General features: G+C 34.3%; 1 protein-coding gene across 1 annotated transcript; it reads right to left on the reverse strand.

Moving 5' to 3' along the window:
• Positions 1-6105: 6105 nt before the first annotated feature.
• Positions 6106-12759, reverse strand: LOC115212818. Its single transcript, XM_029781551.2, has 2 exons — positions 12240-12759; positions 6106-11186 (listed from the first exon to the last, which is right to left on the reverse strand). The coding sequence occupies exon 2, from the start codon at positions 11158-11160 to the stop codon at positions 6832-6834; it is 4329 nt and encodes a 1442-aa protein (XP_029637411.1). The 5' UTR covers positions 11161-11186; positions 12240-12759; the 3' UTR covers positions 6106-6831.
• Positions 12760-13885: the final 1126 nt, after the last annotated feature.

Genomic DNA, 13885 nt, shown 5'->3' on the forward strand with positions numbered 1-13885 from the left:
TTTTGATTTTTTTGTATTATTTTATGTTTGTGATGGATGTCTGGTGGAATGTAGTTTTCTTGAGGTCACTTTTTATACCCAGTTGAAATTATGTCCTTCACTCTTAAGAATTATGTCTATGACTACTTTATCCAATGTGTCCATTCCTTATCCAACCCTTTGATACCAACATGCTTAAGGATGCTCTTGGTTACATCATACAAACCTCCTGTTTTAAAGTAATTCGAGTTTGCATCTTCCATTAAAATTTCATCTTTATTTTCCAAATACCAGCTTAATAGTGACAAAGTTATTTTATTAAATTCTTCATTCATTGTTTTCAAAATTAATTGAAACAAAGGAAGTGTGTTTTTCAACAGAAATATGGTAATAAGAGGGTTAAGGTGGCAGAGTGTGGTTTTGAAGAAGATTGAACTGCTACTTCTAGTAGGTTGAATAACCATGCAGAGGCTTTTTTGTTGGCTTGCATATGAGTGTATGTGTGTGTGAGTGTGGCAAGGAGGGGGATAACTCTCTTTATCATTTGATTAGTTAGTAACCTCAAGATGTAAAAATAAAAAAATTACTCTTCCAAGCAAATGTGTAAAACATACCACGTATACTGGGATAAAAAAAAAATGAATATAAAGCAGGCTATCAGATGTTGTTACACGTCGCTGGTCACAATGCGCTTTGCATTGATTTAGCCTTCAAATGACGCCGCCACGCTGGCTAAGCGAGCAGGCCGACAGAAGAAAGAGTGAGAGAAAGTTGTGGCGAAAAGAGTACAGCAGGGATTGCCACCACCCCCTGCCGGAGCCTTGTGGAGTTTTACGTGTTTTCGCTCAATAAACACTCGCAATGCCTGGTCTGGAAATCAAAATCGCGATCCTATGACCGCAAGTCCGCTGCCCTAGCCACTGAGCCATTGCACCTGCACAGTAGTAAATATAATAGAATAAAATATGAACAAGCAGTTGCAAAGCATGAAGCCATTTAAAACATATTTATAAGGAAAAGAGTATAAAAATATATAAATTTGGCTAAATTTATGTATTCTTGTACTCTCTTCTATATAAACATGTTATAAGTGATTTGATGCCTTGCAACTGTTTGTACATCTTTTATTCTGTTACACCTACATCAGCTTGACCTGTACATTGCTTACAGTCAATTCTTATTTCTACAAATCCTGTATTCCTTCACTTAACATTGGTCTGATCTGAGCATTTATTGTGTGTATATATTTTTTGGCATTGTCTTACCTATTACTTATAAAGCAATAGAAAAATACATGCACATATGTATATCATAACTCATACACTGTTCACTTCCCTGACTTTTGTACATAATTCTGTACATGCACCTTTATAATAATAATAATAATGAAATTATTGTATTCAGTGCTCAGGTGCACCACAACTTGTCAAAAGTGCATATAAAGCATATGCAGTAATGTACAAATGTCTGGAAAGTGAACAGTGTATGAGTCAGATACATGCTTGCGTGTGTATGGAGGGGTGAAAATCAGGTGTAGTGTTGGCGAATCTTGGGAAGCATGGAAGTTTTGAAGGATGTAGTGCTCTGACAACTAACAACTGATGCCAGCAGTTTGTTCCATACTTCAGCAACTTTGATGTGTTGTAGTGCACCTGAACACTATACACAACAATTTCATTATTATCATTATATAAAATTAACACTTTCTACCAATAGATGATTGTATGTGGTCTGGTGTTCATTAGCTACATCTATCAAAATACATGTTCTTTTTTTTTCTTTTTTTGGCTTTGGTCCCATTCATCATTATGCAACTGATAATAGGAATATCATACAACTGTATTTCATTTATTATAGCAATATGCTAATTACTAATTTATTTGTTTTGAGGACTTATATGTGATTCAATCATATTATACAGGGCCAAAACATATAAAAAAAAAGAAAGAAAATTCCATTGCCTTGAATGTTAAATATACTCTTGGATGTCTCTTAGCTGATGATTCCAAATATAATAATCCCTCAATAATTGCAGGTGTTACTTTCCACCCACCCCACCCACTGGCGATAGGTGAAAATCTGCAAAGTAGAAACAGTACTGTATATTTTTTTAAAATCATTTTTATAATTTGTATGTATTTATTTTATTATAAATGCAAAACAACATCACAGAGGAATTGACGTAGGCTTAAATAATAAACCGTGATAGGTGAACTGTGATATGGCAAGGAATTACTGTAAACCATCAGCCTTGTTCTATCAATTCTAGTTTTGAAGATGCAGCATACCCCTTTATGTGCCAGTATATCAACTCAGGACTCTCAGTATTGCCCACTGAATATATGAAATATGAATTTTTTATAACATCTCTTATATGGCACCATCAAAAAACATTGTTTCAAATTTTTCTGTGGGTCAGTCTATGTAATTTACTGCTGAAAATAAACTGATATATTAATAAATGGTTTTAGTAGTATGTAATAGTTCAATAATAATAAATATAATGAAATTATTGTGTAAAGTGTTCAGGTGCACTACAACTCATCCAAGGTGCATGTATAGTACATAGAATTATGTACAAAAGTCAGGAAAGTGAACAGTCATGGCATATATGTGTGCATGCACAGGGAGGGTGGGCTATCAGGTGTAGTGTTGGTGAATTTCAGGAAGCATGGAGGTTTTAAAGGATGCAATGTCTCAGCAAGTAATAATTGATGCAGGTAGTTTGTTCCATGCTTCAGCAACTCTGAGTGTGAAAAAAGTGTTTCTGAAAGTCATGGAAGCTGTTCTGTTTTCTGACTTTTTAGGCATACCCACATGTGTTAGACACATGGAACTCAAAAAGGTGCTCAAGGTGGTTGTTGGGTGCATGGCTTAGTGGTTAAGGTGTTGCACACAAGATCATGGTTTTGATTCCCTGACCAGTCGGTGCATTATGTTCTTGAGCAATACACTTCATTGCTCCAGTCCACCCAGTTGTAAATGAGTAACCCTGCAACAAAGTGGTGCCCCATTCAGGGAGAAAGTTGTTGTCTCAGTCACTTGTGCAACATGGAAACCAGCCCCATGAGTCCTAAGACTTGAGACAGCAATATTTAGGATGATATTTGTCCATCTTATCCAAATTTTAATAATTCATACTCTTTACTCATTTGACTGTGGCCATGCTGGAGTACTGCCTTTAGTCAAGCAAATCGACCCCAGGACTTATTCTTTGTAAGCCTAGTACTTATTCTATCAGTCTCTTTTACCGAACTGCTAAGTTATGGAGACTTATACACACCACCATCGGTTGTCAAGTGATGTTGGGGGTACAAACAGACATACAAACATACACACACACATATATACATATATACGACGGGCTTCTTTCAGTTTCCATCTACCAAATCCACTCACAAGGCTTTGCTATAGTAGAAGACACTTGCCCAAGGTGCCACGTAGTGGGACTGAACCTGGAACCATGTGGTTGGTAAGCAAGCTACTTACCACACAGCCACTCCTATGCCTATTGCTATTTATGTATCAAAGTAGTATATCATTAATTATTTAGAGTTAATACGGCAAAATTGATGACATTTTTGGAATCAATGTCTAAAAATTTACTCAAGAATAGATTAAGGTCCCTGAATGCAAGGTGCAACTGAAGTCTCCAGTTTCAACATAAGATTAGATACTTCAGCATATAAAGATGTAAGCTGTATCTACAAAACTAGAGCTGATAGGATTAATATCTAAGGGACTAAAATATGTTGTGTTACAGGACAGTATTAATACAGTTGGGTACTTTCAAAGATAATTATTAATAAAATGGAAAATGTTGTAAAACAAAAACTGATATAATGGGGTGAAAATCTAAATGATTTTTAAGTTCCGCAATCTCAAATTAACCAAAACCATGTCTGAGATATGTCAGTAATAATTGTATGACCAAGTTTTCCCTTTCTGAGTCGAATATTTTAACTTTTTGATGCCATCCTGCCTGAGATTTCCTTTGTTCTGACACAAATTTCCTATTTTGAAGTGATCAAGATTTAAAACCTTCCATCAAAATTTCTTGTTAATTTATGCTTCAAACATCCACTTTAACCCATTTCTTATATTTCCATTGAAATATGTCAGTAAAGTAAATTTGTCTGGAACTTAAACTGGCATTGAAATTTAATGAAAGGTTTTAACTTAGATCACCTTAAAATGGTTTGTTTGAAAAGGTGTTAAATATGACAGTTATTTATCATTATTTACAAAATTGATTAAAAACAAAGGTATATTTGAACATGGTAATATGGTAACAAAGAAGTTAATCCTGACAGCATTTGCTTGTAGTTTTTATGGTATTAATCAACCAAATTTTTTCAACTATAAACATATAATTTATTTGTATACAGAATAAAGCCATTTTCATAAACATTTAAAAATTATGTTTATTTTGCAATTTTATTTTGAGAGGAAAATTATTTACAGTACTTTCACTAGTCAGACATAGGGAAAAAAAGTAACAAGCAAACATTATAAGTTTTTATTTATGATGTGTGACAAAAATGTGTAACAAACTGTTAAAAGTAAAAATTAATAATTTAGTAACATGAATGTAAAATAATGCCCCTTTCCCCAATCACTGTAGAAACAATATAAAATAGATAAAATTAACATTGTTTTAAGAAATATAATTTATTTAGAAGAACAATCTAAATTTGAATCAACAGTGGCAACAACTTAACAAACAAAGTATGTGTTTATGTATGCATGAGTATATGTGTATATACATACATATATATATACATATATATATTATATGTAGTGAGTAACTTGTTTGATGAGCAATTACCCAAAAAAGCTCATCAAATTTTAATTTGGATTAACAAAAGGATTATTTTCAAGGTGAATACATGCTTTCAAATGTTCCTGAAAGACAGTAGTGTAAGAGTGTAAGTGAACTCCACAAAAGCAGGATCATGCCTCAAAACAGATTGAAAGGCATTCTATACAAATTCCCCATCAAAGAATATGGCTCTGAGGAGCAACTTACAATACAAAACTTTGTTTTTTTTTTTTTGCATTGGTAAGTTGCAAGAACTCAGATTTGAAACCTTGATGCAGATATATCACTCCTGCTCAGTAGATTAATAGATGAGTGGTGTTTATATTATGTATTATTGTTTTTCTTATATACATAGTTATATACACATACTTATACATACATATATTTATATACATACACATACGTGTGTGTGTGTGTGTATATATATATATATATATATACATACACACACATATATGTAATGCATATATGTATATACACATAATCACACATAATTTAAATAACATTTTGTGCTGTTTACCTTAACTTCCATTGAAGTTTTTATCCTTCACTCGATTTAAACTCACCATTTAAATTATTATTGGCAGGAGTTGCTACTCTTGGTTTGAAATTTTTGTTTCTCTGACAGGAGCAGCTTCTAAAGAGAATTTTTCACCTTTTTCCCTTCATGACAGAAATTATATTTTACTCCAGAATGGCTACATTTTATTTGCTGATTATTTACATCAGTTATTCAGTTGAACGGGATTTGATTTTATGTTCGTCTATCATTTCTTGTTTGTTCCCCTAAAAGAATCGCAAAAATATTTCAAAGAAGGCATTCTTACTGATGAAATATGTGAATTATTTGAACATACTCTGGTATATAGAATTTATACATACATACGTGTGTGTGTGTGTATAAATAGTGAGAGCTTTTTCTCTGCAGAAGTTATTTGTCCAGAAAAATTCCATGTTTTTATAATTATTATTATTATTATCGATTCATTTTTCACTGTTTGGGTTTGTTATAGAGTAATTAATTAGCATTAATCAAGAATGATTGCTTATTCACTTTTGTGAGACATTATTAATATTTCTGTATAAATGCTGTATAAATCCAGCAATCTTTTAATTGTAAAACAATTAGTTATTTTAATTATTTTAATCCAGGAACCAAATATTTCTGGAAAGGGGTTTACCATACTAGATGTCATTATTTCATTTTTACCATTTAACAAGTTTAGCAAATTTTCTTTGTTTTGATTTTCATTTAGCGATATGCTCAAAACTGGTTTTTATTAAAAGAAGAAACAAGACTTCTGTTTGAAATTTAGATCACAAAATAGCATTCTGGTTTAAGCAATTTCAAAGATAACTTAATTTACTTGTTTTGTTTTTTTTTTCTTTTTTCTTATCCATTTTGCACATTTCATTGAAATAGTATTTTAATAAAAGAACAATCGGCGTTATTCTAAGATATGCAGTAATCCAAGGTATATAATAATTGAAAATTAAATGAAAGATTAAATGTAGACTTTAGAGGTAGCTATGAATAAAACTTGATTGATTGAATCTGTAAGTTGCACAGATCATGTCTCTTACTGTTGTTGCAGCTCAATGTTATAAAACATTTATGTTTTGCAGAGAGTTGAATCAAGTAAAACAACAGGGATTGAAACAGTACAAAAAGAAATAAATATTCAAAATGTGAAAAATAAATATGTAAAGGAATTTGTGGTGGGATGGGAGAAATATTATTTCGGTAACAATGGTGAAGCTGCTTTAAATGTCTGCTTGGTGCTAACATACTAGGTTTACATAAGTTACATAATCACAGATAGTTTGCAAAAAATAAACTTTTAATAATAAACATAATCTTAATTATTTAAAAAAAAAAAGCAAGCAATATATATAGTTTTTGTTATGGTTTTGTTTTCTTCTAGTTTTGAAAGAAAATGTCTTTTTTTTTTCCTTTCATGTTTAATGTATTGGGCCCCTATAACCAAGATAAATTAAGAATGTGATTCTAAACAAAATAAATTAACAACCTACTGTCCTTTCCAGGGGTCAACTTGCATTTTAGCATACATATCGAAAAAACAAATTTGATAGTTTTTATCACCGTTATTGTCCCAAAAGACATTATCACCAGCTTGATAACAAACCGCAAACTGCATTTTAGTATTAAAAACTGTCGGTACATTCATTTCAAAGGTGTACGTTTCATATGGATATGTGTATTCTGTATTAGACAAGCTAGCAGGTACATCTATGCAAGTCTTCCATCCATCAAAACTGCATCGTATAAATACGGTTTTCTTTACATTTAAATTTTTAACTTTGATGCTACCAGTTAACATGAAGTCCTTATTAAAAACGTGTTCTAAAGCTACAAAGTCTCTCTCAAGGCGGCTTTTAAAAGTGACATAATCAGCAGCAGGTTTAGAAACATTCAAGCAAATAGCTGATTTTCTAATATGTTTGGTTTCTTTTATAGATGAAGCCACATCCCAAGAGGAATTACTTGAGAAAGATGTCACACCTTTCTTCAACACACTTGGGTAGCATTTTGGTAACACAGCTTCAGTTTCACTTGAACGGAATTTGGAAAGCATTTCTTGCTGAATAGTATGGGTTGATACTATTTCATAGTTCTTATTGTCGTTATTGTCCCAATAAGTCTGATCATCACTTTTGTAGCAAACTGCAAAAACAACATGCATGATTTCTTCGAAGGACACTGGCATGGTTAAGGCAAAGCTAAAAGTTTCATATTGATTCGGGAAGCTGCTAGGGGTATGTGTGGCAGGAATATCTACGGATGTCTCCCAAAGATTAAATGAGCAACGGAGAAAAACAGATTTCTTATTACCCATTGGTTTTATTTTCACAGTTCCAAGAATTATGTTATTTCGAAGGAGAACATTTTCAAGTGAAACATATGTCGTTTCAAGTCTGTTACGAAATGTGACATAGTCAGCAGCTGGTTGACGGAAGCGTAGAGAAAAGATTTGTTGAGTTGCCGGCGCCTCTTTATCATTTGAACTGGACAAATCTATCTGAGAACTTCTAGGTGATGATGATGATGTTGTGGATCCATTTGGTGATGTCATTACAATCTTTGGAATATCTGAACTGATGGAACATTTGGATCGATCTGATTGAGCATCTGAGCTGAGTTCTTCCTGTAATTCCTCCATTAAAGCCATTGAAAACATCTCACTAGTTTTCAATGTTGACTGACGTCTAAGCTTTGGTGATGGCAAAAGTTCACTGTCATCAGTTTCAATTTGATTTTCATTTTCTTTCAAAGATTTAGCAAGAATTTCTTTTGTTTCTAAAACCTCTTTAATTTTGGAACTTTTATCTATTGAACAACCACTGTCTTCAGCCTCTTTGTCTTTATTTTCTGACAGTGTGGTTTCAGTTGTTGGGTCTTGAAGCTGTATACATGAAGGGTCACTGGTAGAATCCGTTGATGAATCTAGAATATTTTCTTCAGTGAATTCATGTTTGATATTGTCTGTGGTTTCATCACTTGGTAATTCATTGTCAGACTTTGCTTTCGTTGGTCCTTTCTCTGACTCTGATTCTTGCCTTTGTAATGCATCAGTTTTGGCAATAGGATAACCAAAATCAGGTTCAAGTATCACTTTTTTCTCTTCGGGATCACTTAAGCTGAAACATTCAAGTTCGTGTGACATCATTCGAGGTAATTTGCTTTCAGTTTTGTTTTCATTATTTGAATTATTTTGTTTCTGAGATGAAGGGTGCCTGACTTTACTCAACAAATCAACTCTTACGTCTGATACAGGTGATGAACATGAGGCATCAGTATCACTATTGAGGGAAATATCTCTTTTAAATGTCGATAAATCTTTAGCAATGTCTTCAAATTCAAAGGATCCACTCCTGTTAATCATTGGAGCTGAGTGTGGTATTTGAGGTTTCTTTTTAAACGATGGATGTGTTGTGCCAGTTTTAACATCAGCATCTGTTACTTCGTCTTGGCTACTGTGACCACTGGATCCTTCTAAAACTGCAAATCTTTTTTCATTGCCTTTCAAAGAGAACTGAGAAAATTCAGAAAAATGTTGATCTCTATCACCAGATGAATAATAATCACTTGTAATTGATTGATCTAATAAATCATTATCATATGAAACATGTCCTCCATGCTGGAAGGAATCACTGTCATAAGATGCAAGAAGTTGTTCATTGTTGTCTAGGAGGGAAATTCGCTCATTCTCTACGGAACGATCATCGTAACCAGATGAATGAGATATTGCTTCTTCCAGGAAATGTGACTCATTCAGATTTGCAAGCAAATTAGTGTCTTCACTAATATCTAAAGAATGAGAACCATCTCTCTGGAAATAAATATTTTCTTCATTCAGATCCAATAATTCACCTCCTGTTTCACTGACACTCATAAACTCTTCCTTGCTGAATCCTTCTTTTTCAAGAAGTTCTCGAAATTCAAGAAATTCCTCAGGAGGGGACGGAAATTCGTTATCGTTTTCATTTTCTCGTTGATCGTTATTATCTGGTGTAGCTCTGTTTAAATGGTTCCCATTTTGACTATCTTTTCTGTCATCCTGTGTTTTTTCTACATCTCCATCATTATCATATGGAAATGTAGAAGAAGAGCATTCACTGGGTGAAAAAGATGGGGCATCATTTTCAAATGATGTCTCTCTCTGGATCTGTTCTTCTTCTGGGGGCAGGTCAACTGAATCAGATGTGGTGTCAAAATTAGTGGAAGCATTATTATTTGCTAGTTCATCTTCAAATGACACTTTTTTATCAAGAATATATTTTCCAAAGGATTTCAGTGGATATTCTCTGAAACTTTCTTGGGTTGTTTCATTTTGAGAAATACATTTTTGAGCATTGTCAATGCAGCTTGACACAGTCTTATCTGCAAAATCTGATATATTTGTTGGAGAAGAAAATTCCATCAATTTATTCTCTGGTGTCAGGGAATCATGGGAACTGTCAGAATCAGGAAGGAAAAGGTCTGTAGAACACACAGTTTCTGAATCAGTAGATAGCTGGCAATTTCTTTTACTTTGTATAGGTGGTGTAGACTCAAGGAATGTTTCTTCATCATCAGCATCATGTTCATCGTCATCTTCCCAAAGGTAAGTACGTGAGTCTTGAGGAAGTAATTGTTGTTTTTCTGGGACATTATGATAGCCATCAAAAGAACAAAGATCATAAGATTCCTCTGAAAGTGGATTGTCCACAACACGCACTTGGACCATTTTGTCTTCATCTAATGCTGTATAAGAACTGTCTGTGCTGATTTGGAATTTTGGTTCGCCTCTATTATTAGCTGATTTGTGATATGGATAATCATCATAACCTGGAGTCATATCCCATTTATCTGTCAGGGACTGAGAACTGTCTGTAAATGCTTCATTGTTGTGTACCAAAGTAGAAACAATGCATTCCTTGAAAACCTTATAACCTCCATTTGAATCTCTTTTAATAATTGTCTTCTCTTCTTTATGCAGTGAGCCAGAGCTATGTTTAAAACCCTCGTTAATATAATCTAATACCTTGGGTTTATCATTGGTTTCATCTTCTTTAAAAGTGAAAGATTGATTTCGGAGACTATCCAGTACACTTCCATTTGCAATGTCAACAAGGACTGATTCATGAATCTTCTCTGGTGGATCAACATTGGCAGTGTTGAGACGTTTGGGCTGTTCTAAACAGACACAGTTTTGTGAGACTTCAGGCTTCGTTTCTATTATTTTAGCAACTGTGGGAGTAAGTTCAATAACAGGTGACAACCTTACTTCGATAAAAGGAGGGGTCTCCTCTCTGGCAAAACGGGTACAAAATTCATCATTTGGTGTCTTTTCTCTAATGAAATCTGGTTGGTCTAATTGTCCTTGTTCAGTTGTATAAGATACATAAGCTTTCAATGGTGTTCCACCACACTTTTTCGAAAGGATTGGTTGACGGTCATTGATATCAGGGCTGCCATCCTCAATAGACTTGGAAAGAGATCTGTTTTTAAATCGTTCTTTGAGCTCTTTTATCATAGGATCCTCGCTATATCCTGCAATAGCAGTTGGAGGTTTCGTGTAGACCGGATGAATTAGTGGATTTGCATTGGAGTTTTTATTAGAATGTGCACAAATTTTTGTCGGCGAAGCAAGGAGCACGTTAATTTTCTCAAAACTGTGCGTCTTTTCTTCATTACTCGATTCAGGCTGTCTTTCAATAATATGGAGATCGTGAGGTTTTAACGAAGCAGCGATCGGTGTCTTCTCCTCCAGGGGCTTCGCCGCGGGTTTTGAAAAGTCACCGTGTTCATCGTCATCAGCATGACAACATCCCATACGAGAGAAATAATTCCCCATTCTTCTTTATTATTACACAGAAGAATCTAAAAAAATAAAACAAACACAATAAAAATTTTGCGACAAACAAAAACCACGTTCGGCAATGCCGAAAATAAACGTCCTTGAGGTAAACTACACTGTCAGGAAGCAACGTCAAGGTCACTGATGTTTTTCTCTACAACACTAACACAGCATCGCTAGCGCAGACATGTGTTTATAATAGACCTGTTGAACGGCACCAGTAGACACAATCATCCTTCCCACAAAATTAAAATTTTGATGAATATTATAATGATGAAGAGGGGGAAACATCATATCCAATAAGAAATAACGATAATGTAATTTTATCAATGAAATTACTACCTTGAAAACGGAAAAGTAATCGATAAAAAATGTGAAACGGAAATTGTTCGATCCACAATTTACGTACATAAAAGCGTATTTTTTCTCTCTCTAATTATATCGTTTTAGTTTTAATTTTACATTCCGTCACTGTCAATTTTTTTTTACCCGTTAGTATTATGTAAAGCAATGTTTTTATTATCATAATTAGTAGATTCCTTAACACATTCCTCTTGAGTACCCGTATAGCTTTACCTACTAATATACCCAGTCGATCTCTCTCTCTCTCTCTCTCTCTCTCTCTCTCTCTCTCTCTCTCGCACACACACTCTCTCTCTAGCGTTCTTCTATCAATGACCGTGATGAGATTATAATTAATAAATCATACATGCAGTAATATAAACAAGCAACGTTATTACTGTGGGGCGACATTAAAAGAGATATGGGTATAGAGTCGGTTTTTATTTTTTTACGTGAGATGAGTTCTAGATTCACTTGTAGCGGCACAATCCATTATACACTCACTGCACCATCTTAACCCTTCGTCTTTCAGACACTGACCAAAAACTCATTAAAATAAAAAAAATTTTAAATGCCATATATCTACCCGAAGAGAGAGAGAGAGAGAGAGAGAGAGAGAGAGAGAGAAAAAGAGAGAGAGAGCACGCATAGGAAAAAAACAACAACAAAAAAATCTACTGCAAGATTCGATTACTAACTGGAAATGAATGCACTGTCAAAATTCAGTTACTTACCGAGGGTACTTCTCGTTGGTAAATAATGTCGCATGTTTAACGGTGACAACGGCGACCGCACAATATCCGTGTCTTTTTTTGGCATTTAGCAAAGCAGCAATTAGACCTGAAATGCGGTTTGTTCGGTTCCCATCTAAGTTGCTCTTTCTGCTCCTCTGCTCTCTCTTCCTCTTTCCCTCTGTATATCCGTCTCTTCGAGATTTCAGCTTCAGTTAATTGCCCAAGCTGTCTGCTGTGATCACGTGACCCGCAAGCAGCTGATAGTTGCCACTCAGTATTTGGCAATAGAGCCGAAAGCATCCTAACTTTCACTTTTGGTGCATTGTGTTCGGTTCCATCAGAAGTTGCTCTTGCTTCTTCTCTGCTCTCTCTCGCTTCTTCTTTGCCTCCGTATATCCTCTCTCTTCGAGATTTCAGCTTCTCTTAATTGCCCAAGCTTGTCTGCCGTGATCACGTGACCCGCAACCAGCTGATATCTATAGTTGCCAGTCAGTATTTGGCAATAAAGCCGAAAGCATCATAACTTTCACTTTTGATGCATAACGTTATAACAATATCGATAAAACAATACAAGTGGGAGGAAAGTGTACTTGTAGCTGCATAGTTTTATCTCAAATGTTGCGTACTTTTTTCCTCTCTCTCTCTCTCTCTTTCAGTGATACAGTATTTTATTGAGGAGAGGGAAGCAAAGAAAGAAAAAGAAAAGGAATAGATATTTATTATATTGCATTAAGACTGAGATAGGAGGAACGGAAAACATTTCCAACACTTTGGAATTATCACTAAATTTTAATATAATACAATAAATATATTTGCCGAACATATACAAGGTGATCACACACACACACACACAGCGGTATAGATGTGTGAATCTCTCTACCTATCTGATAGATAGATAAATAGATATGATGCGCAACACAGCGACCATGTGTATTCAAACGCTCACACAGACACATAACATTTGTCGAAATACTACAACAGAAATTTCTTAATGGAATTTCTATAACTACACAACACTGAAAGCTGCGTGTTCCGTACAATTCACTGCGTTAAACATACTACTTACACACATTGCTCCCAAAATATTTACTTGATTGTTAGCACGTTAAATATCGAGTTCTTTTGAATCGAGAGAGAAAAACAATTGCTATTGTGGTGATCATGTATGTCTCTTAAAACAACAGTGAAATGAAAACAACAGTTTGCCAGCGGAAACCGAAACCAGTTCGCTATGTTAACTTATAAAACACACACACGCACGTACGCAAAGAAAACATTGAGTTTATTAACTCTTCATCTTCCACTGTAATTCCATTCACATTTTTTAAAAAGGAATATTAAGTCAGTACTGCACTTAACTAGTAAATTAGTTTATCACCTTCCAGAAGAACGAGATTCAAAATTTACTTCGGCAAGATTTGAACGCTGAACGGAAAGGGTCATGACTGAGTAAATACCACTAAAGTCCGATGTTCTCACCATTCAGCTGATCAGTTTTATTTAGTTTTATTATGTTTCAAGAAAAAAAAAAAAAACTGGAATAGTTTCAACTGGAAATCGAAACCTTAATTGCTTATCTTGGCAAACTATTTGCTGTTGTAATAGAACAAAATAAAATTAAAAGATAAAATTAGAAAATGCTTTAT

Source organism: Octopus sinensis, linkage group LG6 (assembly GCF_006345805.1).
Source record: "Octopus sinensis linkage group LG6, ASM634580v1, whole genome shotgun sequence".
Lineage (NCBI taxonomy): Eukaryota > Metazoa > Mollusca > Cephalopoda > Octopoda > Octopodidae > Octopus > Octopus sinensis.

Bases quoted from the DNA above. Each gene is read 5' to 3' on its own strand.
- LOC115212818 (XM_029781551.2), bottom strand. From the start codon at position 11,160: ATGGGGAATTATTTCTCTCGTATGGGATGTTGTCATGCTGATGACGAT.